This window comes from Lycorma delicatula, chromosome 3 (assembly GCF_047948215.1).
Source record: "Lycorma delicatula isolate Av1 chromosome 3, ASM4794821v1, whole genome shotgun sequence".
Classification (NCBI taxonomy): domain Eukaryota; kingdom Metazoa; phylum Arthropoda; class Insecta; order Hemiptera; family Fulgoridae; genus Lycorma; species Lycorma delicatula.
In genome coordinates, this window is record NC_134457.1 from 198041377 (window position 1) to 198066755 (window position 25379).

Consider the following 25379-nt stretch of genomic DNA (forward strand, 5'->3'; position numbering starts at 1 on the left):
ACCCCCGTTTTTTTTATTTTTGGATCCCCCCTGGATCATGAAACGTCAAAAACTGCAAAAATCCCACCCAATTTTCTTAATTTTTACCATACTTTCCATCTTGTAGCATAGTTCTAAAGCTTGGATGCCAGGAAAATAAAAACGCAAACATAATTTTTTTAAAGTAATCTGCATGGATCGCAATTTTACATCACTTCACTGGCTAAAGTATCTAACAATAGGAATCAAACTCAACAATAATCTAACAGATGAGAGAACAGAGAGGTGAAACAGCATCAGTCCTTTTTATTTTTTATTACCTCAATCATAATACGACGGAAAACTATTATAATCAAATAATGGAAATACGATTTTGTTCTTAAACTAATTAAGAAAAACTAGTACGAAACATTTTTAGCAATATTTTTAAAAGAAATTATAAAAAGATAAATAATAATTCAAGAAAAAAATCTTTCATTAAAATAAGCCCAAAAAGAAATCATTAAATTTGTAGGCGACTAGCAACTGAAATCAAGCTTCAATTAAAAAATTCGTTCAACGTAGTTAGTTACTTCATTAGCAGAAAGATAGGTAAGGCTACATTGTTGAAACCACCAATTTCGTTCGATTTATTTTTTATAAGAGGAATAAGCTAATAGATTGCGTCATAATAAACTTCATCATTTGCAGTTTTGTAAAAAAAATAAATAAATAAATAAAGAATTCTTAAAATAAATAAAAAATTTCTGGGAAAATTATCAGATCCTTTTCCCATCGAAACCGGCGTTAGACAAGATGGGCTTTCTTCACTACTGTTGCTCTTGAAAAGGTGGTTAGAGATTGGAACAAAAGTTTAGACAAAAATAATGGAATAAGACTGGGAACTAATGGACTAAAGATTAACTGTTCAGCTTTCGTTGATGATATGGCGTTATTATTAGCTAAAAACTGCACTGAAGCTGAAAGCTGAACAACAAATGAATTAGTAAAACAATTAGCTGAATTAGAAAAACAAGCGACTACAATGGGACTAAAAATCGAGTTTGAGAAAACGAAAATTTTGACTGATGAATTTTGTACTGCCCGAATTTCCTTAGTATATATAATAAAAAAATCTTTTGTGGGCACCATATATGACTTTGCTTGTACGCCTATTAAATTACATATACACATTTTTAAAAGTACATAAAATTTTAATTCATTAATAACTCCTGATATTTTTTATTTTTTTTATTATTGCTATTATTATTTATTTATCGTAAAACTTTTTTTACAATCAGAGGTTAATAATTATTAATAAATCAATATATTTAAGTTAAAAAAAAGAAGATGAAGTCTGATTCAAATCGATGTGCCTTCCCCTTGATCCAAATATTTCATTAATTAAAATGTTATTGGGCTATAACCCAATATATATATATATATATATATGGCTGTAATTGGGCTATAACAAATGAAAATAAATACGATTTATGATATATAGTTAAAAAGTTCTAAATGAGGGCTTATTAATGCGGCTAAGAAAAAGTAAAAAATCCAAACTTTTTGGATTTTGGACTTTATTGGATTTTTTGGTTCAGTCGATTGCAATCAAAAGGGGAGGTGCACAACTAGATGTTACAACAGTCCTGTATGCAAAATTTCAACATCCCACAGCTACCAAAATGGATTCAAGGAAGGTCAAAACGGATATTTCCCTTGAAATCTGAAAGCCGAAATTTTTCGCGATTACAGTCGTACAAGGAAGTAAAAATAGAGAAATTGGATAATTTAAAATATCTCGGAGAACGGATTAGTTGGAAATCTTTAGATAAAGCGTTAACAATTAGAGCTAGTAAAATGGAATTAGTTTTCAAGCTAACAAAAAACACATATAACAAAGAGTCTTTATGATGGAACTAAAAATTTCGACACTATAAAACTGTGATAAAACCGGAAGCACTCTATGCGGCAGAAACCGCATACTGTGCATCAAAAGTTTACTACAAATTCTATAAAAGAAGAAAGGAAAATTATAAGAAAAATTTTAGGTCCTAAATTTCAAAATAATCAGGAAAAATTAATTCCAAATAAGAAACTTTATACTAAAATTGAAAAACTGTCAAACACAATAAGGAAAAGACGAATTGCATTTTACTCTCACTTATTTAGAATGCATAACAGTAGATTGACTAAACAAATGTGTGAATTCTTCCAGAGTAAAAAATCTAAATGCAAATGGTTCACACAAATCCAAGAAGAACTGAAGAATAGAACTGAAGATATTATACGAGAAAGAGAAATTTTTAAGAGAATATTGAAAGATGAAAATAAAAAGTTTCAAGATACGCCAAAATGCAAGAAGAACAGACCTGAACTTTCATAACAACGAAGGAAAGAGAAATCAGAAAGAATGAAGAGATAATGGGCAGGTAAAAAAAACAGAACAAAAGAAACAACCAAAATAAATAAATAATCTAACGTGTTCCAAGGTGAACTATTCGGAATTTAAAGAATTCTTATTAATTATAAAAATAAATTCTATAATGGCAGGAGACGACGCACAAGACCCCAATTATATCATATGAGGAATTCGCCAATCTGTCTTCGATGTAGTACTTACAAAAAAAAAAAACTTTCAATCTATTCTACATTAGAAGATTAAATTCTTAGTAGGTTTCATATAAGTTTACTTAATTTTTAAAATAAATCATACAACATGAGAGATTATTTAACCCTTAACTGGACACGTCGGGTCTATATGACCCCAGACACTATTTTATATTTAAAGTTTAATATTTGCCACAATGGTATTAGGTTGGCAAACCTATTAATCTCCTATCGTAATCTGTTCAATTATTTAGTATCCAGCTTCCCTTGGTTTGTGTAATGTAACAAAAATAAGCTATTTGACGCGTCCAGTTGTGTTACACTATTGCGATAGATTTTCTTTAAAAATTAGGCGACATTTTAGTAAAAAATTTACTTGTTAAAGGTAACAAGTACCGGGAAACCCAAAAAAACATGAAAAATTACAAATATATTTTGAAGAACACGACATTACTGTAGTTGATGTTCAAGAACCAGAGGAGCGAGATGTGGAAGTTAGAAGGAAACGTAGACGCTGTCACCTTTGCCCGAGCACCAAGGACAATAAATATAACGTTGTTTGTGTGAAACGTGGGTACCATATTTTTAAACATCACACTTCTTTTATTTGTAAAGATTGCGATTAACGTTGGCGTTGGAAATAAAGAATTTCTAATTCTGAAATAATAAATTTAAGAAAAAATGTATAAAAGTGTACTGTTCAAGACATCAATCTGACACCCAGGCAAATTGTGCATTGTTTACTAGATGTTCAGCTCGGTTCAAATATTTTTATTTAAAAACATATTTACAGATGTGTTGTAAGTTTGTCTTCAATAATCAATCGGGAATAATTATATTTTTACGCCAACAAAGTTCAACTAAAATGAAGATCTTTATTTTTTACAAGGTTTTGTAATTTCTGTTTTTCTTTGATTATTTTGTTTTAAACAAGGAAATATTTATTTTTATTTGAATAAAAAATAGTTTCTTTTTCGAATATAAATGTTCATTTCTTTTTAATTCGAATAATGTATTATTAATTTAATTTACGAATGTTCGGGTCATAGTGACCCGACGCGACTAGTAATGCTATAAAAAGAGCGCGAGCAGTTAAGGGTTAAAATGATACATAAGTTTCTGCAATAAAATTCGATTGAAAAATATTTTTATGTTGTCTAAAAGTGTACGAAAATCTGATTAATCTTTTAATAAATCTTAATGATTTATATTATTCTTTTATTAATAGAGTAATGCAATGTACCATGAACAAAAAAAAAAGAAAAAAAAACTTTTTTTTATTCCCGTAAAAAAAGCCAACAGTTTATTTTAAATTGTTTATTGTGTTGTTGAAATATTCTGTAACACTTTCATAATAAAAATGTAGAGTGCGTCTTTCAGAGCAGCGTTAAACGGTGAATGAATTAGCTACCAACAACTAGCTAGTAGCTATCTGGTGCTTATTCCTTTAAAAAATAACCTAGAAGGGAAAGCCAATGTTTTATATTTTCTACCATTTTAATTACTTAATACCAGTGAAATTATTCTCTTTCGTATATAAAATTTTATATAAAAACCAGAGAGATAACTAGAATTTATTTTTATGTGTATGTAATATTATTAATTATTTGATTTTACTGTGGCTGTTAAACATCTAGCTTTTTGCACCGCTGCTATTTTTTCTCCCTTGTTTTAACTTAAATAAAATTTTATTATTTTACAAGTTATGCAATTTATATGAAAACTGAAAACCTTACATAAATACCAAGCTGTTTTATTTTAACAACTCATAACATTAATAAATTAAACTGTTTTCTTTTAAATGGAACTGACTGAAATTTAAAAAATAAAATAAAAATAGAATGAACATCCACTAAAACATTTGCAATTTTAATTTTTATAACGTTAACTTACATTTCTCTTTCATAATTTCTACATTAAAAAAACCTTTTTCTTAACATCTCTAATAAAAAAAAATATATAAATAACATTTATCATAATTTTTGTAGAAAAATAATTTTGAATATATATTTCATCCAACAATTACCATGTAATAATCAGTATAGTCGCCTGTACGTCTACCAATTAACCTCGGATCTTTTAAAACGTAATATTATAAAGCTCTTTCAATATACTCTGTAAAAATCGGATAACGTTCACGTACAAGTAAGTATTATAATCGCGAAAAATTTCGGTTTTCAGATTTCAAGGGAAATATTCAATTTGACCATCCCTGAATCTATTTTGACTAGTATCGGCGTGACGTATGTACGTACGAATCGCGGGACTCGCATGGAGATCTGTCTGCCTCTCCCTTGTAGACCAGACAGGAGTCCGTAAATTAACCTAAAGTCAGGGGTATGGACTGAAGCAGAGTTCACTAAGGGAACTAGGACTAAATTTCGTTGTTGCGAACAAACGTTTTGGTGTTATGTTTTTGGTGATATGTTGTTAATTTGCCTCGAATTTCGAGACATTTACTAGAAACTGGCTGGATAAAAATTAGGCGTGGGGTTCGTGCTTCCGCAAGCTCGGTTAGCTAGTTCAGAGGGCAACGATATAAAACATTCAAGATGTCCGGACGAGGCCTACAGCGAAGGCAAAAGCTGAGTTTAAAAATCACCGATGTAAATGTCATCGGTGGCATCCCAACGAGGCCTGGCTTATTACTATGAGATGTAAAAAGGTAAAGGGCAAAAGACGATTCCCGTCTTTCGATGATGAGCCCTGATGGGGGTTTTCCAAAACCCTGATGGGCTTTGCTCGGGGTGTGGCAACCAACCGGAAGCGTCACAAGGTGACACACCCCCTACGGGGTTGGGATGTACGTACGATTGTATCTCGCATAACTCAAAAACAATTCGCCGTAGGATGTTGACATTTTGGATTTAGGACTGTTATAACAGCTAGTTGTGCTTCTCCTCTTTTTATTGCAATCGACTTGACCGAAAGTGTCCAAAATAGCCCAAAATCCAAAACATTTGGATTTTGGACTTTTTCTTAACTGCAGTAATAAGTCCTCATTGAGAGCTTTTCAATGACATATCACAAGTAGTACTTATTTTCATTGGTTCCAGAGTTATCGCCCAATAGAATTTTAATTAATAAAATATTTGGATCTTACAAGGGGAAAGCACATCGGCTCGAATGCGACTTTATTTCTATTTCTTTTATATTTTTTTATTTATATATATTGATTTATTAATAATTATTAACCTCTGATTGTAAGAAAATCTTTACGATAAATAATAACAAAAGAAAAAAATTATGAAAGAAATTAAAAAAAAAAAATATAAATGTATAATAAATATATGTAATTTTATAGACGTAAAAGGAAGTTATGTGGTGTCCACATCAGATTTTTCAGTTAAGTGTTGGACCAGTAGTCTAGCTCACCTGTAAATCTTTCGGCTACTAAGGATTAGTTTTATCAAATTATTGTAATGAATTAGATAATCTAGTATGAATGTGCTGTATCTCAAGAACGACTGCTCTGAGATTTTAAAAGATAATTATTTAAAATAAACACCTGAACTACATGATTAATGTTTCGGAGATAACGATACAATGAACTTAAAAAAAGAAAAAAAATTTTTTTTGACAATAAATTGTCATTTATTATAATCATATATATAAAATAAAAAGCAAAAACTAGTTAATTTAAACTACTTAACTTAATTGTAAAAAAGCCGGTAATAAATTTTCAGATCAATTTATATAACCGCAAATAATTAAATCATACATAAATCAATATAAATTGTCTGCATCTTTTATTAGCATTTCCGACCACACCGTTTTACTTTTTTTTATTTTCAGAAAACTTGTTCTTTTGCTCAAGAAATATGATAACAGTAAAATAACGTAGTTAGGATGCCCGGGATCAACTAAGAGTGGACGACTGGGCATGATGAACAACGCGACTAACCCAAGGCTAAGCAAGAAAACGATAACTCACTCACTTTATATCGCTACGATGATATGTGTAGTGGCAGAAAATCTACCGAATCAATTTTAACCGTGTGACAAAGAAATGAATTATGGTCAAAAAATTATTTTTTCCAGACCTCCGATGACCTAGTTCACACCACTAAGCAAGAAAATAACTACAGTGTAACTACAGTGTAAGTACGCACACGTGTCTCTTACTTACAATCGAGACGGTAATTACCATCAGTAAAAATTACGAAAATATTTAATATAAAAAGGTTTTTTTTAAATTCTTGTTATCTGAAAAATCTTTACTAAAATTCATGTACAGCGTAAAAATCATAATAAAACTGTCCGTACTAAAAAAAGGAAAGAAACCCCCATTTGACATTTCAAAAAGGAAAACAAATTCAAAATAGTTTTCAGAAAACAAAATAGTTTCTATAAAAACTGTGCAGAATGCTGTTTACTTTAATTTTCAACGGATGAAATGTTTTGCTGAAACGCATCCAGGGCATAAAAATAAAAAGTTGAATCGTAAACGATTCAACTTTGTGTCCTATTCCTATTTTATTTTGTTAAGTGCTTCTTGATCAAGCAAATAACAAAATTCTATTTATTAACAAGGAATACAGCTCACTGGGTAAATATTTGAACAAAATAGACATTTAATTTTGGTCGATACAATAACAAATATTGCACAAATCACATAAAGAATGCTTATCTACACCTGCAAAAGCAGGAACTGGTAACATTTGCTGGATGTATCGAGAAAAACATGGTAAAACCTTTCTTTCTTATCATAGCAACATCTGACATACACAATGTTGGTAATAATAAAAAAAATCTGATGTAGACACCACATGACTTCCTTGTGAGTTTATGTAAATTACATATACATTTTCTTTTTTTGTAAATGAAAAGTACATAAAATTTTATTTCATTAATAACTCCTGATATTTTTTCGTATTTTTTTTATTGTTATTTTAAATTATTATTTATTACAGAGATTTTTATACAATCACAGGTTAACAATTAAACTAAGACAAAAAAAATTTGAATGTTTCTCTCAGTGTTATACCATTCCTCTAATTGCTTTTTTGCTACATTACAGATCTGTAAAACAATTTTTCTATCACCCTTAGTTTTAAATAAATTACGCTTAAAAAAAAAAAATACGGGAAAATATAGTTAAAATCTGTAAAATTTATAATTTTCAGAAGAAAAAAAAATACGGGAAAATATAGTTAAAATCTGTAACATTTATAATTTTTACAGCCTTACCTGTGTTAAAATGATTTCGCATCAGCGAAATCATTCTTTTGTAAATAGCCTCAGCACATCCCGAATTAAGATGTCCAACAGTAATCGGCTAGCATATTAATATTCCATTTCCCTTTATAGCAGCTTTCCATCACCGAAATGGCTTGGTGGAAACGTTCACCGTGTTCGTCACTTACGTCTTCGAGGTTGTCCGAGAAAGAATCCAGATGCGAGTAGAGAAAATCTATTTTCAAAGACATATTACATCCCATAGCCCTAAATGAAGTAAGAAGTTGACTAACAATATCATGGTAATAGTCGGATTTTTGTTTGCCGAGAAAATCTTTGCAAACGTCTTTAAATGAAGCCCCAGCTGCACTTTCTACATTATTTAACACCGAGTTAAATACAACATCTTCGACCAACTCTCTTATTTGAGGAGCAACAAATATTCCTTTATTTAATTTTTCCTTCACTTACATTCGGGAATTTCTGCCTGATGTACAAAAATCTGGGACTATCCTTCTTTACTGCTTTTACAAAATTTTTCATTAGTCCTAGCTTGATATGGAGAGGAGGTAAAAAGATTTTTTTTGGACTCATGAATAATATTTTTCCCGTTTGGAGTTAAGTTGTCTCGTTTCTTCCACTCTTTGGTAACATAATGTTTATCCCTAGCTCGGTTGTCCCATTCGCAATGAAAGCACATGTACTTAGTATATCCTAACTGCATGCCTAACAAAATAGCTATAAATTTCAAATCACCACATATGTTCCAGCTATTTAACATCGAAGGTTTAACTGCAACGATTCCTTATCAATACTCTTCTATTGTTTATAGTCATCACGAAATACCATTATTTCTGGTATTTCTAATCATATCTGGTTTGATTTCGGCCAAGTTCTGGATTATATGTGTATTTATATTAGTACAAGATTGTTCTATAAGCTTTACATTTATGATATTTAAAGAGTAATTTTCGAACGCGTAAATCTGTTTTTGTTCTTTTACTTGCTGAATATTATTATTTGTGATTATGTAATAATCTCCGAAAATAATATCTTTCTTTTATGAAGAAAGAATAAATTTCAATGAATTTATAAAGAACAAATTTTAAAACTAATAAAATAAAGCAAATATCACAAATATCAAATAATATACACACATAAAGCGAGCGAGCACGCGCATAACACACACACACACACACACACAAAGACAAATAAAAACACTATGAATAAGACACATAACCAAGACCATAAAAATGGAACAATGATACAACCTTGGACAAAGAAAGTAGTCGTCACATCTACGATGTTCCATGAGGAGGAACGAAACTGCTTTTCACAACCAATGTAATAATCCTCATTAATAAAATAATTATAACTTATTAAAAAATAATCTTTATTATTTATAAGTGCGCGAAAACTGAGAGAAATACAAACATACATATAAAAATTAAATCTGTCTTCTATTTGTTTCAAGCATGAAATTTCTGAACGGTATATCGATCATTAATGAAACATAAAAATTTCATTGATTTGATATTACCTCTAATTCAAACTTATACCTATTTTAGAAATGTTAAAATATGGATGTTCCACATTTAGTACCAAAAAACCAATGAATCAAAAGTAAAATTTTCATTTTAAAACTAGACTGATAATAAGTATTTAGTAAACTTTATCAGCTGGTATTAATTTTTCATTTAATATTTGAATGATTATTTTTTCGAGAAATAGTTTTAAAATTCCCAGTATCGGAAACGCCACAAAAAACTGAACAACGTTATTTCTAAGTTAATATTTTAGGCCGACTGAAAAGCAACGTAATGGAATATAATAAAATCAATTGTTAAGATATGCGACTCATGGTACCTAACGGTCACCTTTTCAATTCTAATGTCGCATCGAATGACAAAGTTAATTTCCAAACGTATAATTCCACTATTTTACGTAATAAATATATCAGCTATATATACCACTAGCAGCCACCGTAAACCATTAGTACAACAATTTGGCTTATGGCAATTTGGTTATCTAGCAATGTACAACTGAAAGGAAGAAAATAAATTGTCACTGATAACCGGATATTTCAAGCACTTCTTAACACATCTGAGGGAACGTTAACAATCTATATAGTCCAAATGCACTTTCATAAGTAAATCAACGTTAAAGACAAAAGAATTTTTTTCTTAAAAGAAGTCTGTTTTCGAGCATTTTAGGTAATTTCATAAGAAAGCCATGATTCGCTTCCGGAAAATTTCGATAGATCTTCGCGTTTCACATCCCCCAAACCCCAAAACCACCGTCAGTTCAAAAGTTTATATATATATTTCACTTTCTTGTGGACACGATAACTGCCGTAATTTTGTGTCAATCACCTTCAAATTGAAACATAAAATATAACGACCAAAAATCTCGATCGAGTTCGTTAATGGACAAAATCGGATCATGAGGGTGGAAATGGAAGGACTTTTTCGATAAAAAAATATCGCTATAACTTTCCTATTAAGTAAAATATCGAATTTGTTTAAATTTACTACTATTTTTTTTTATAAGGGTCTAAAACTTATCTAAATTTTTTGATATCACCAACCATTGGCCAGGGTGTGAAAAAATGGGGTTTTGAAGACAAAAGCCTACCCTAATAGGCACAGTATCGAATCGGTTTAAAGTCGTTGTTAAGCTTCTAAATATTACGTAAAACTTTTGCCTGAGACAATTTTTGATATGACCAACCCTTATGGCAAGGGATGACCAAAATGTTGCTGGAATTGTAAGAAGATGGGGCTTGTCGTATGCTAAACATGTAAAACATTTTTCACACACAACCATTGTCGTACTGAGTAAATTGAAGTTTTTCTTAACTTTAAGATGGAATTTTTTTTATCCCCTACTTAGCACCGGTGAAATCTACCTGTGCCTTCCGGCATGCAGGGATTTTTCTAATAACTGAAGGAAAATTAATTTATATATAAATTGATCAATATTAAATAGTTGGTCATTAATATGTTGTTCCCATTCTGGATAAAAGAGCCCTGATCTCCACGCATATTGTGGAGAATGGCCATATCGATGATGCATGCCGACCAACCCTATCAAGGGTTAATCGGCATAACACCCTTATCTTTGATCCCTTCCTTCCCTGCGGTTGCTCAATGGATTTCCTTTCCTATTGGTTTTCGCTCAACCAAGAACGCTCAGGCTTTCTTAAAAAAAAACAAAAAAAAAACACAAATATACCCTATACCCTTTCTGATCTTCATAATTGTACTGCATGAGAAAGTAACAGCGAACATAAACAAGCGACTTGTTGCCAATATAATTACGCTGGTAAAAAATTAATCTTAATAAACATTTAAACAACTCTGTCTAAAATTTTTTACTTTCAAACATTTGAGATTTACTATTATTTTGCTTACGACAAATGTTGTACAAGTGTACAAAGTCTGGCAATCACATCTATGTTAAAAATATTTATATTAAACACATAAAATATAATAATGTATTTTATTATTAAGTAGTTAAGTAGTAGAAAGTAGTAAACTACACGAATTTTGTGACAGGATCTTCAAGTTGGTAATGGCTAATCGAGCCATCATAAAAAAATATATAAAACTTGAATGTTTTGAAAATATTTATTTTAATCTAAAAATAACCAGCGTCAATTAACGAATAAGCACAACACGATAGCTTAAAAAAAAAAAGTTAAAATCACTTATTCAATCATATAATGTTTACTTATTTAATTTCAAAACAACTTGCGATGTTTTTTTTCTTTCAACTCGGTAACAATTTCAAAGGTTTCCTTTCTTTAATTTCAAGTTATTCAGTTTTAATTTGGGTCTAAATATACGACTAGTGTAAGATTAAGTAATGTGTTTAAAATTTCACTTTATTTTTTCATTCATTTTTTTTGGTTTTACCGCCAGCAGGACTACATCATTAAAGAATTTGCTCTCTTTTTTTTATTTCAAACAGTAATAAAAAAAAATACCATCATTAAATATATAATTATTATATATTTATACAAAAAAAAACAAATTAAAATGAATAAAAAAACGATGATGTAACGAAAAAGTGGTCGGTTCATTAAAATCCAAACATTTAATTCAATACAAGTCGTCTTTGTCCATTTTAACACATCTGGCATTTTATTTAGTTAAGTTTAAATCAGAACAGGTGTGTTCTCCAAACATAAGGCGTTGAAAAAATAAATCGGGTCAGCAAATTCAGTGAAGTAATAAACCGCACTGTGTGTGTGTGTGTGTGTGTGTGTTCACACGCTCACACATACAATATCGAATTGTACGTGCGGACAGTTGCCATTTGACCAACTTCAGCAAAACTTAAGAGTTACGTTACCATAGAAAAAATAGATACTCGTACGAAACAGTTCCCTTTCTTATGCCACTAAATTTTATTTTATTTATATTTATAAAAAAGTTTCTTTTAAATAAATTATTAGTTTTCCCGATGAAAAGTCGACGAAAAAAACAGCAAATGTTAAAAAAAACAGGGTGGATATGAAGTAAACTTTAGGTAAGAAAACACAGCAGATTCTTTTATATTAATACTTTTTTTTTCATTTTTTTAAGGATTTTTTCGTAGAACATTTTTAGAAGACTTATGAATTTAGTTGAATTTGAATAAGTTTCGTTTGTTATTTAGTTTATTCACAAAAACTCAGTAGAAAAATCTGATGTGGACACCACATGACTTCCTTGCACGCCTATTAAATTACATATACACTTTTTTTATTATTATTATTGTAAAAATCGTTTTCCAATCTTAAGTTAATAATTAAATAAAAATAATTAAGTTAAAAAAAAATTGAAAAAAGGAAAAAAATAGGATTCGAACCGAAGCGCCTTCCCCTTGTAACATCCAAATATTTCATTAATTAAAATTTTATTTGGCTATAACCCTGGAACCAATGAAAATAAGTATCACTTATGAAATATCGTAGAAAAGATTTCAATGATACCATATTACTGCAATTAAGAAAAGTCCAAAATCAATTTTTTGGGGTTTTGGGCTTTTATGGGCATTTTTGGTCAAGTCGATTCCAACCAAAAGGGGAGGTACACAAGTAGATGTTATAGCAGTCCTAAATACAAAATTTCAACATTCTAAGGCTAATCGTTTTTGAGTTATGCAATGATACAGACGTCACGTCGAAACTAGTAAAAATGTATATTTCCGTTGAAATCAGAAAACCGAAATTTTTCGCGATTACAATAGTTCCTTTACAAATAAAAGTTAGTAATATACATACAACTATATTACAATATTTTTACTTCCTTGTATAAAGCAAAGGGAGTATTGTAATCGCGAAAAATTTCGGTTTTCAGATTTTAACGGAAATATCCATTTTGACCATCCCTGAATCCATTTTGACTTTTTCGGCGTTACGTCTGTACGTACTATGTATTTCGCATAACTTAAAAAAGATTATCCGTAGTACTAGTGGACCTCACCTTTTGATTGCAACCGACTTGACCAAAAATATAAAAAAAAATAAAAAAAACAGCCCAAAATCCAAAACATTTGGATTTTAGAGTTTTTCTTAACTGCAGTAATAAGCCCTCACTGAGAGCTTTACGATATCTCATACGTGGTATTTATTTTCAATGGTTCCAGAGTTATAGCCGAATAAGATTTCAATTAATGAGATATTTGGATGTTACAGGGAGAAGGCAGATCGGTTTGAATCCGACTTCATCTCCTTTTTTTTTAAATTTATTGTATAATTAATTTATTACATAAAAATATAATTTTTTTTAAATATATTGATCTATTAATTATTAACCTCTAATTGTAAAAAAAGTTTTACGATAAATAATTCAATAATAATAATTTTAAAAAAATCATAGTTATTAGTGAAATAAAATTTTATGTACTTTTCATTTTAAAATAATGTGTATATGTAATTTAATAGACGTACAAGGAAGTCATGTGGTGTCCACATCAGATTTTTTTTTTCTTTTAGCTGTCTTAACTGTTTTCGTTTAGTTTTTATTTTTATCTATTTACATTTAATATAATATTATGATAATATTGGAAAACTTTAAATTTTAAATGGCATCAATAAGTGTTCTTTTTGAAGTAAACGAAGGGCAGAATAACAAATCATTATATAAATATAAAACTGATTAAAATTTAGTTAAAAAGATGGCATACTAATCGAATTAAAATCAATATATAAACAACAGTACGTGAAAAACGTAAAACATGTACGTAGTTTAATTATTTGAAGAATTACTTAAGCGTAAAGTTTTGAAATAACCAATTAAACTAATTAATTTCAATTATAATTCGGTAGAACTATTTTCAAACGATACCTATTCTATAATATACGTTATAATGAAAGAAAAATCTGTGGCATTCTCTTTTCAATTTCGGAAAAAAAGAATCCGAAATTTTTTTTACAAATAAATAATCGAATCTGATATCGGTTTCAGTACGTATGAATTGTGTAAAACAATCTATTCACGCGTCGAAGTAAAATTACACGTTTTAGAATTACCTACTGGACCATGATAAATAACTTTTAAAACGGATAATTAAAAAAAAAAAAAACGTTTTATGGAATCAAAATTTGATAATTTTCTTCTCGCTGAACGAATATGATAATTATTTTTTCCTATTATAATAACTAAACTGTTTGTAATCCAATAACAAAAATACTCGTTCCAAAATAAATAGCAATATTTTTTCTGTTTTATTTTTTTTTCGTTTTTCTACAGCGAAAGTATTTTTACCTAAATATCTGCAATTAACCGGTGCAATTTTGGCGCACAGTATAGAAACACAGATGACTACTGCATACAAACACATTCATATAGTCCGTAATATAAGCAAACCAATTAAAAGTAATCAAGAGAATGAGAACATTTAGAGCATCATTATATACAAATTTGCATCGTAAAATGGTGTTAAATTTCAGTTCTTTTCAAGCTATAACCTACAAAGTTAACAGCAATAAAACACACAATTCTTTATGTACACTAATAAAATAAACAGGCAGTATCAAGTATAAGAATACATTTTAATGAATAAAATTATACACAGTTTTATATACCGTGTTCCCACACAAATATTAAAACCTATTTACGTTCTTCAAAATTAATTATTTCAAGATAAAAAATCCCTTTCGGCACGCCGGAAGACGGCGGTAGATTTCAACGGTGCTAAATAGGGGATAAAAAAGATTTCCTCCTTAAAGTTAAGAAAACTTCAAATTTACTCAATACATGTGAAAAAAGTTTTACTTGTTTACCATACGTTAAGAAAATATAACTTGAAGTTAAGAAAAACTTCTTCATATTTACTCAATAAGACAATGGTTGCATGTGAAAAAAGTTTTACATGTTTAGCAAACGACAAACCCCATCTTCTTATAATTCCACCAACATTTTGGTAATCCCTTGTCGTAAAGTTTGGTCATATCAAAAATTGTTTCAAAGTTTTAGGTAATATTTAGAGGCTTAACAACCACTTTAAACCGATTCGATACTGTGCCTATTAGGGTAAGTATGAATTTTGTCTTCAAAACCCCATTTTTTCTATCCCCTGGGCATAAATCTACCAAAAAACTTTACATATAAGCTTTAGGCCCTTATCCAAAGAACATTAGGAACTTTAAAAGAGTTCAATATTTTGGTTAATAAAAAAGTTATAGGGATATTAGTTTTTTCGAAAAGTCCCCCTCCATTTCCACCCCCATGGTTCGATTATTCCTACTAACGAACTCGACTAAGATTTTGGGTCGTTATATTTTATGTACCATTTGAAAGTGATTGGCGCAAAAGTATCACAGTTATCGTGACCACAAGAAGTGAAATATATAAATAAATAAACTTTTCAAAGGTTTTCGGGTCTGGGGGATGTAAAACGCAAAGATACGTCGAAATTTTCCGGAAGTACATATATAATCCATTTACGAGTAAAAATATTAATAAGTCTTAATAAAAAGAAAAACCGATTTTTCTGTTTCTTGCTTGATTACGGGAAACATCACAATTAATTAAAATTTGAAACTACTACATCTGTAAATTTTAATTACTGCATTTGTAAACTCCGATTTTCCAAATTAATTACATTTAAATTTTAAATGCATTCCTTATTTGGATATGAAACGTAATAAAAATATAATTCTCTAATAAAAAATGTTAACCAATCGTAAACTTCGGAACGCGAAGTTTGTAGTCTATTTCAAATAAAATTTTTAACTTTCCGTTTTCCAAAAATAACAAATTTTATATCCGGGTCAGGTTCCATTTTTAAAACAAAAGAGGTACCACAACTACAGCTGCAAGAAAAAATAATCCATTTGTATATAATAAATTTAGATTGATTTTTTTATTTCCTTGTACGAAGTAAAGGAAGTATTGTGATCGCGAAAATTTCGGTTTTCAGATTTTAACGGAAATATCCATTCTGACCATCCCTGAATCCATTTTGACTAGTTTCGACGTGACGTCTGTACGTTCGTATCTCGGATAACTCAAAAACGAATCGCCGTAAGATGTTGAAATTCTGGATTTCGGACTGTTATATCTAGTTGTGCCCCTCTCCAGTCCAAAAAAGCCCAAAATCCAAATACTAGATTTTGGACTTATTCTTAACTGCAGCAGTTAGCCCTCATTAAGAGCTTTTCAATGATATATCAAAAGTGGTACTTATTTTCATTGGTTCCAGATTTATAGCCAAATAAAATTTTTCATTAATGAAATATTTGGATCTTACAAGGGGAAGGCACATCGGTTCGAATTCCACTTCATTTCCTTTTTTTAATTTAAATATAATGATTTATTGATAATTATTAACTCGTGATTGTAAAAAAAAATTTACAATAAATAATAATTCAATAATAATCATAAAATATATACAAAAAAATCAAAAGTTATTAGTGAAATAAGATTTTATATACTTTTAAAAATGTGTATAAATTTAATAGGCGTACAAGGAAGTCATCTGGTGTCCACATAAGATTTTTTTTATTAAGAACTTAAAAGACAGTTATAATTAGACAATAAATTCTCGAAGAACGATCAAATTGATTACGTCTACAAAAAAGTCAAGAATTCAGTTAGAATTCAAAAAAGTCAAGAGTTTACAAGAATTCAGTTAGCGTCTTTTAACCGTATCATTACCATTAAATAGTTATTTTGTCTTCTTACCCTCCAAAATATTAGTTCAGACAACGAATTTTCAAAATAGAAACAAAAACCAATTTTAGTAAAATTAATATTTATTTATAAAAATAGTATTATTTACATCTACCAAAACAGAAAAAAATTATCTTCGAATAAGCTAACATTATACTGTACTTCTAACTGCAATAAACACCTTAAAAGCTTGCGTTAAAATATAAGTCGAAGGTTTACAATCAAATAAAAATTTTCTTCAAAAATTACAACTATCAAACAATTATTCATACATATAATTTATGCACACATACCCACAGTAAAGCGCGTGGCGTTAAAAGAAAAAAAAGAAGAAAGACAGGCTAGAGATTATTTTAACACACGATTAAAAAGAATTAAAATTTTAAACTGTAAAATTAGTGTATGTTTTTAAAATTTTCTTTGCGCGTATCACTCGGGGATAAAATCAAGATAAGTTAAAAACTACGCAAAAAGATAATTTTCTGTAGTTTTTAGAAGAAAAATTTCAGTAATGAAATAAAATCACATAGGTTTAAAAGAAAAAAAAAGTAAAAATCTTAGATTTTTTGGTTATTACGAAGCGAGTAAAGTTTTAAATCATCGGCAAATAAATCACGAAAAAACAGGACTTTTTGACAATTTTTTTCGAGTACTTATATATAGGACCTTCAGATTTCGCCACAAAGAACTTTTTGATATGACAAAATAACACGCCAAATTTCAACAAACTCGATCCGACAGTTTTTGCACAATAATTTTGCAATCCAGATTTTTTAAAAAATACAATTTTTCCAAATTGTGTAGAGCCTGAAATAAAGTCTCTAGGTACTTGAAAATTGAATCACAAATGTAAGAAAGAATTGCATTTACTTTATTTCAATCGATCAAAGTTATTATTAATTTATGTAATTTATAAATGCAATTTAACATTACAAGATGAAAAGATAAAGATGCTACAATTTGCTAATGATATAGTAATTCTAGCTAAAAATAAAAAAGATTTAGTAGAAACAATGAACGCCACGGATGAAGTCCTACACAAAAACTACCGAATGAAATTAAACAAGAACAAAACGAAAGTAATGAAATGTAGTAGAAATAATATACATAGACCAGTGAATATAAAAATAGTTAGAGAAAAGATTACGGAGGAAGAAGAATTTTGTTATTTGGGAAGTAGAATTACTAAAGATGGACGAAGCAGGAGCGATATAAAATTCCGAATAGTACAGGCGAAACGAGCCTTCGTTCAGAAATATAATTTATTTATATCAAAAACTAATTTAAGCATCGGGAAAACATTTTTGAAGGTATATGTCTGGAGCGTACCTTTATATGGAAGTGAAACTTGGACGATCGGAATACCTTAGAAGAAAAGATTAGAAGCTTTTAAAATGCGGTGCTATAGGAGAATGTTAAAAATCAGACGGGTGGATAAAGTGACAAATGAAGAGGTGCTGCGACAAACTGATGAAGAAAGAAGCATTTGGAAAAATATAGTTAAAAGAAGGGATAGATTTATAGGCCACATATTAAGACATCCTGGAATAGTCGCTTTAATATTGGAGGGACAGGAAGAAGGAAAACATTGTGCAGGCAGGCAATGTTTGGAATATGTAAAATAAATTTTTAGGGGTGTAGGATGTAGGGGGTATAGCGAAATGAAACGACTAGCACTAGATAAGGAATCTTGGAGATCTGCATCAAACCAGTCAAATGACTGAAGAAAAAAAAATAGTTTAATCATCGAGGGCTATCGGCAATAACTATGATAGACATACAGAGTTTACAATTAAAAATCAATCTATACAATGTTTTAAAGAAAAGAATGAAATCGATTTCTTAAATAGAAGCTAGTCGCAGAATACATACTGCTATTTTATTAAATAAATTCTAGTTATCTCGTTATCAAGAGATATGTAAACGTTACAAAATATTGTAAAAATAAAAAATGTGGATGCGATGAAAACATCAAAATTTTACTACGAAATGTCAAAAGTGTATTTGTATTGAAGATTATTTTAATCTACAAATAGTAATGGAAATAATAACTAAATATAATGCGGAACTAAAACAGATTAATATCTGTAACCGTTGTATTGTACTTCTAGGTAAGCGTAATGTTGCTAACTGTACGGATAAAATTTCCATTAATAATAACGATGGTACTTCTAGAGTCCATAAAGTAAAAAACTTCTGGGTGTCTTATTCGATGACAAATTCGTTGATAAAATTTATTTCGTTTACAACAAAGTCAAACCGCACTGTTAAGCTTTGAAGCGTATTAATAAAACGCTAAGCTTGTCATTATTAAATATTTCTTATCTTTACGTACATTCCCATCTAAAATATAATATCATCTCATGGAGCTCCGCCCCTTCAAAAAGTCAGAACGAGGTTTCAAGATAATGAGTCATCAGATAATTGTTTGCACCTGTTTAGTATGAATCATGCCGATAGTAGAAAAGAATCCACCTCTATAAAACCAAACAAAACTGTTATCGTGTAACTCGATACAATACATCGGCTAACGAGAAAGGACCTTCAATTACAATTTTTAATAAATTATCGAATCATTTATAAAAATCTTCTCATAGATTTATTTAGTTTAAAATACAATTAAAACTTCTTTTACAGAAACATTATTTAGTCCGGGCGGTATCTCTTTCGGGTTGAACTTTTTCTCTACGATTGCTAATTTTTGCTTTGATGCCTCCGGGATAACATCAGAAATGATTATTTCGTTATGCGCCAGTTGAAAAAGGTGTGCCTAAATTTTTATTAAACAAAATGTAAAAAAAAGAAAATCGCAAAAATTTCCATTTTTTTCTATTTCCCTAGATAACTCGATAACTGTTCATTTTAGAGAAAGATCGTGAAAGAAAAAAATTTTGTTATTAAATTTTACACACAATTTCATCGGTTGCAAATCGAAAAATACGTTATTATTGATGCAAAAACAGCAATAGCTGTCAAAAAAATGAAGAAGAAAAAAACAGGAATTTTTGACAATTTTTTTCGTGTACTTATATTATATATAAGACCTTCAGACTTTGCCTCAAAGAACTTTTTGATACGATAAAGTAACACGCCAAATTTCAACAAAATAGATCTGACAGTTTTTGCACAATAATTTTGCAATCCAGATTTTAAAAAAAAATTCAATTTTTCCAAATTGTGTAGACCCTGAAATAAAGTCTCTAGGTACTTGAAAATTGAATCACATATAATAAAATAACACTCAAACTTTTAAATGCATTTTGAAAATTTTAAATCGGTTAATTAGGAGAGCCTAGGGAATTTTTCAAACATACTTGCAACTTTTTTGCTTTGAAAAAAATTTATTTATAACAGATCAGATTTTTCACGTAAATATACCTTAATTCCTTACTAATACATAAAATACTTAGGTAACGTATATTTATTATACAACAAAATTATTTTATTGATTAACAGATCATTTATAAATTAACTAATCTGTTAATCAATAAAATAATTTTGTGACTCAGAAAATTTTTTTAACATAAAAATAAACATTAAATCTTTAACTTCAAGGAAGTAGTAAGAAAACGGAATATAAATATATACAAGTACCAGACATTTTTAATATTTTAAGCGAATTTTATGACGCTATCCGGAAGTAAAAAAATATTATTAGCTCAAACAAATTTTTTATGATCCTTCTATAAATTTTACAATGTTTAGTAATCTACGCGAAGAGCTGATGATGTCTTATTATAATACAAAAAACGCTCGCAAAGATCCACCAGTTCTTAGTTATACAAAAATTTATTAAAAAAAATCTTGTAAATTATTCCTACTTAGAACCCTTTTATATATATAAAAGAGTAGGGTTCATTTATTTATTTATGAAATAAATAAATGAAATTTATTTATGAAATTTCATCGAAGATTTAAAATAAGAATATCAGGAAAATTATTATGCTGGCAATAAAGTGAGATTTAAATTAACACTACTGGATAATTTAATAAATTTGTTATTAAATGCCTAATTATATTATTCACAAGAATTTCAACACCAAATAATCATAAAATAAATAACACCGCACCTGAAATAAATAAAATCAATCTTTAACTTGTTACTTCTACTAAATGGTTATCTAATACGGAACAGAAAATGTAAATAAGATAACACACATTTTACAAATGTTCATAACAAAATAACAAACAATCAGATATTTAAAAATGTAAATATTTTAAATTAGATATTTAAAAATTAGCCTAATTTTTATAATCGTTCAGGGTTAGTTTAATGATAATATAATCATCTGTAAATTTTATTGATAATAAAAAATATTTACAGATAGATTTTCATTTAAAAGATCAATAATTATATAGAAATAGTTTATCTGAATAATATACAAAATACGAAATAGATTTTCGCAAATTTAAAAAATAAAGAATTAAAATTTACTTTTATTTGAATATAAACAAAAATAACTATATTTTTAGAGATTCCTAAAATTTGAAGGCAATCGTTTTTTTTACTATATAATAATGCGATGTAAACAAAATATTAAACATTTACTTCCGAACGAAAATTAAATAAATACATCATATTTTTTAATGATTATGTATCTCTACGTTATATCACTTATAAAATTTCTACATGGTTTACTTTAATCAACAGCTGATAGTAAAGTATTTTAAAGCACGTAAAAAAACCGTTATGTATTTCAACTTTTAACGACGTTTTTAGGTTAGGTCCTACTCTGTAAGTACACATTGACTTGTCAACCTAACCTATAAAAAAATTATTCCAGTTAAAAGACAAGAGCATGAAACTGCTCTTTTGCAGGAGCTATCACACGAAATGTGATGTAATAAAACGTTAAATCGCAAGAGTGTTAGCACCTGAAGAAGGTGATGAAATAGTTAAAAGTTTAAAAATACAATTCCTTTCAAGACGGCAATAAAATGTAAAAATATAAATTCGTAATGTATATCAACACTGACTTTAAAATTACAAAAAAAAAACTTAATTTAAATTTGTAAATTTTAAATACACTAATCACTGAAGAATGAAATTAATCCTTACTATAAAAAACAAAACATCGAGTTAAAAGTAATAATTATGTATAAGTAATAATAAAATCTCAAATATTTTTGAATTTTTTTTGTACTCACCGAAGTTGAATACGGTTGACAACTCAATCGAATTCCATCCTGCGCAAGTTTTTCTTTAAGAAGTAGTTTAAGCTGCATTCTCGGTATGCGAACGAGTTCGGCCTTTCCTTCTTCATATTCATCTAAGTATCTCCCGAGTTCCTGAGCACTACCAGCACTAGAGGATCCTGCTGGGCTACGTCCCAATCCCTCTTTCTCGGAAACCCTTCCTGAAGACGTTCTCGAAGACCTCGCACTTGCACTGTCACATTGACATTCTTCTTGAATGGCAGCGGATTCCTCTAAAGTAAAATAAACGGAAGCAGCACCTTCTTCTCTCAGTGTTCTAACAGACTGTAACAATCTGCTTCTATGAGTAGGGTTAAATACACCTATAGCGTCTAAGTCGGGATCACCGACTTGTTTACATATTTCTAAGTCATCATAGCCATTGTCTAAAAAGGACTCAGCATACTGACCTAAGTGTAACGAACGTAACCATTCAACAACAATATTACCATTATTTGACATGATTTAAATTTCACTCACGCATATCACAGAAGTCAGCACTGGAACACGAACCACGAACCACATTCTACATCGGCACGCCGCTCTCTGGGCACTATTTTAAGATTTCCACGAGTTGTACACGAGATGACAACTACACAGCCGCCGACATATTGACATTCTCCCGTTAGTGCGAAATCCAGCCGAGAGAGTGCAGCACCTAACAGACACCGCATCGACAGTTCGAGAATTCACTTAAGCGTGATGTTCTACTACATAGTAGAGAGAGCGGCAATTAAGTTATTCGCTCTACGTAGTACAGGCCACGTGCTAAAAATAGTTTTTACTCGTAAAAATAAAGGTCAATAATCTTTAAAATGCAACAACAAAGTATTTCTAATAGTGCACTTATTTTAATTTTTTTTATTCATACAAATCATTTCAAATTTAATAACGAATATATATTATTCTGTGCTACGATAATTTTTTTAAACCTTTTTAATAAAAGTCGAACTAACATACATACATTCACGAATGCATTAAGAAAAATGGAATAACATTCTTCAGAAAAAAAATTAATAAACACTAATCATCTCTTTAATCTGTTACAATTTTAAACTTTTTCCCCTTATCATCCAATAAATGTTGTCATGGAACATGTTAAGAAAATCAACTGTTTGAAAAGTGTTCATTGAAATATTTGATTTGTAGGTTTAAACATTTTTTAATGTTAACATCTTAATAATTGTTTTGAACGTACTTATCAAATAAAAGCAGTTAGACAAAGAAAAAATTGAGAATCATTAAAAATATATTTACTATATTAAAATAGTTATTGAAATGAACTCATTAAGAGAGAACTCAAAAAAACTACCAGTACAGACAGAGTAATCAGTAAAAGTTAACAAAGTTATAGCAACAAATTCTAAAAAATACATAAAGAAAAATTAATAAAAAAAATTATAGTCAATACTTATAGAATAGTTTGGGAAGACTAATTTCTCCATTCATAACAAAAATAAATTTTTCTCTGTTCATAGAAAAAACTCAAAATAATAAATAAAAACAATTGTCTACAAAACAGCATATCACTTTAGACAGTCCAAATCAAGTATAAAATAAGTAGTAAATTTAAGTACAGTCTAAACCACTTACTTCCCATTTAGACTATCTTAGAATATTTTATTGAAGGGGATGAGGCATGCTGGCCAGTCCAGATGAAAATTAGCTAAGAGCCAAGTCAGTAGTTTTATAATTTAAAGTAGAGAGAAATATAGGTGTAGCCAGGATTTTCTCCAGCGGGGCAAAAATAAGATAATATTTTCTGTTAAAAAATGGTTTTATTTGAAAATGCTAAAAGTAATTAGTTGCAATATGATTTAAACCTATCTAAATCGTACTTCAGTCTAGCCTACAAGAGTTCTGACTAAATCTTAACAAAATTTCTTTCTGAAATTTATTTTTAGCTTCCAGAACCCTTTTTTTATACATACTTATCATACATAGACTAACACATCGATTTTCTGTCACTGTTGACTGTAACCAAGTTTTTACCCTGCATAAGGTGCTGAAGGATCTTTCAATAGTGCACGTTGTGCAGAGCTGCGCAAGTGAGAAAAGTAGCGCCTGTTTTATGGATGGGTAGAACAACTAGGTTTCTTTAACTAGTGCAGCTACTTCTATCTCTTTTAGTTTCGCATTTGGCACATTTTTTTCCTTTTCATTGGTTGTACCAAAGTTCTGCTTCACCGACGAAATCATTAAAATTGTAGTAACTACAAAAACTTGTAGTTTTTTTAAAAAATCCTCATACATCATATCAAGCATTACACAGAGTACAATGTAAACAATGAAAAAGCCAGCAAGTTCTCCTCAGAAAAATGCTGTTCCAGAGACACTAATGAATCTGTATATGGAATAATTAGTGATTTTCTCTAAACCTCATTAGGAGTCTGTGCTGGTGGATTCACATGATGTTTCTGCTGATTTATAACTGATGGCATATTGAAATCTGTTCCAAGATGCTTCGTGATTGTTTCCATCTATGCTATAACACTTTCACTTTCAGCAACCACATTTCCATGATGTTTTCTCATTGTGAATTTTTTATGTGATTTATACACTGAAGAAAAGGGCCTCTCTGTGAAAGAACCCAAAACTCCATGCAGATTAGTTGGTGGAAACAACAGTAAGTGCTCAATGAGCCCTTTAATTTCTTGGAATACACCTCCCAAGGAGCATAATCCGCCAGACAGCTATATTTGAATTTTCTTTTTAATTGTACAGCATCCTTAGCAAAGTCATAACTTGTAGTTGGTGGCTAACAGTTTTTAAAACTTCCATTTTTTGAAATGAAATCATACTAAATGAATGTCCAAGCCAATGAGCCATATCATTATCAAAATACGTTTGATCCAGTACACCAGAACCAGATGGTAGCGAAGATGCACTTAATTTTTCACCATCATTCTGCTTCGATTTCTCTTCTCCACCGCTATCACTTTCGCTACTACTTTTATCTGGTTGCTTTCTCTTCTGTCTCCCTAAAAAAAAAAATAACTGCTACTACACATCCCAAAAAAATTAAAGCAACTAGGAATTTAAGCTTCTGAACAGACTCACTACTAGTAACTTCAAGTTTAAAAATGTTTTTGTCTCCATGCAATAATTTGTCACAAAGTTATAAGTTTGTAAAAATCAGTAAAAAAATTTTTGTTTGTGAAAAATTCTTAACTGAAATATGAGTTGAGTGGCAAAAAGTAACTTTTTTCATTTGTACAAAAATGTAGTTGTGGAATAAGTAGAAAAAACACAAATAAACTTGTGGAATGGTCA

The 25379-nt window shown here is 29.4% G+C and overlaps 1 protein-coding gene across 1 annotated transcript; it reads right to left on the bottom strand.

Annotated features, from left to right (window-relative positions):
• Nucleotides 1-765: 765 nt before the first annotated feature.
• SKIP (Shal K[+] channel interacting protein) lies at nucleotides 766-22670 on the bottom strand. The gene is made up of 2 exons (XM_075359278.1): nucleotides 22059-22670; nucleotides 766-945 (listed from the first exon to the last, which is right to left on the bottom strand). Exons 1-2 carry the CDS (start codon nucleotides 22566-22568, stop codon nucleotides 766-768), a joined length of 690 nt encoding a protein of 229 aa, XP_075215393.1. The 5' UTR covers nucleotides 22569-22670.
• Between the last annotated feature and the right edge of the window lie 2709 nt (nucleotides 22671-25379).

Bases quoted from the DNA above. Each gene is read 5' to 3' on its own strand.
- SKIP (XM_075359278.1), bottom strand. From the start codon at position 22,568: ATGTCAAATAATGGTAATATTGTTGTTGAATGGTTACGTTCGTTACAC. The intron at 946-22,058 runs GTGAGTACAAAA...TTTGTTGTTCAG, and splicing joins GTCAACCGTATTCAACTTCG to CTTTCAGCTTCAGTGCAGTT.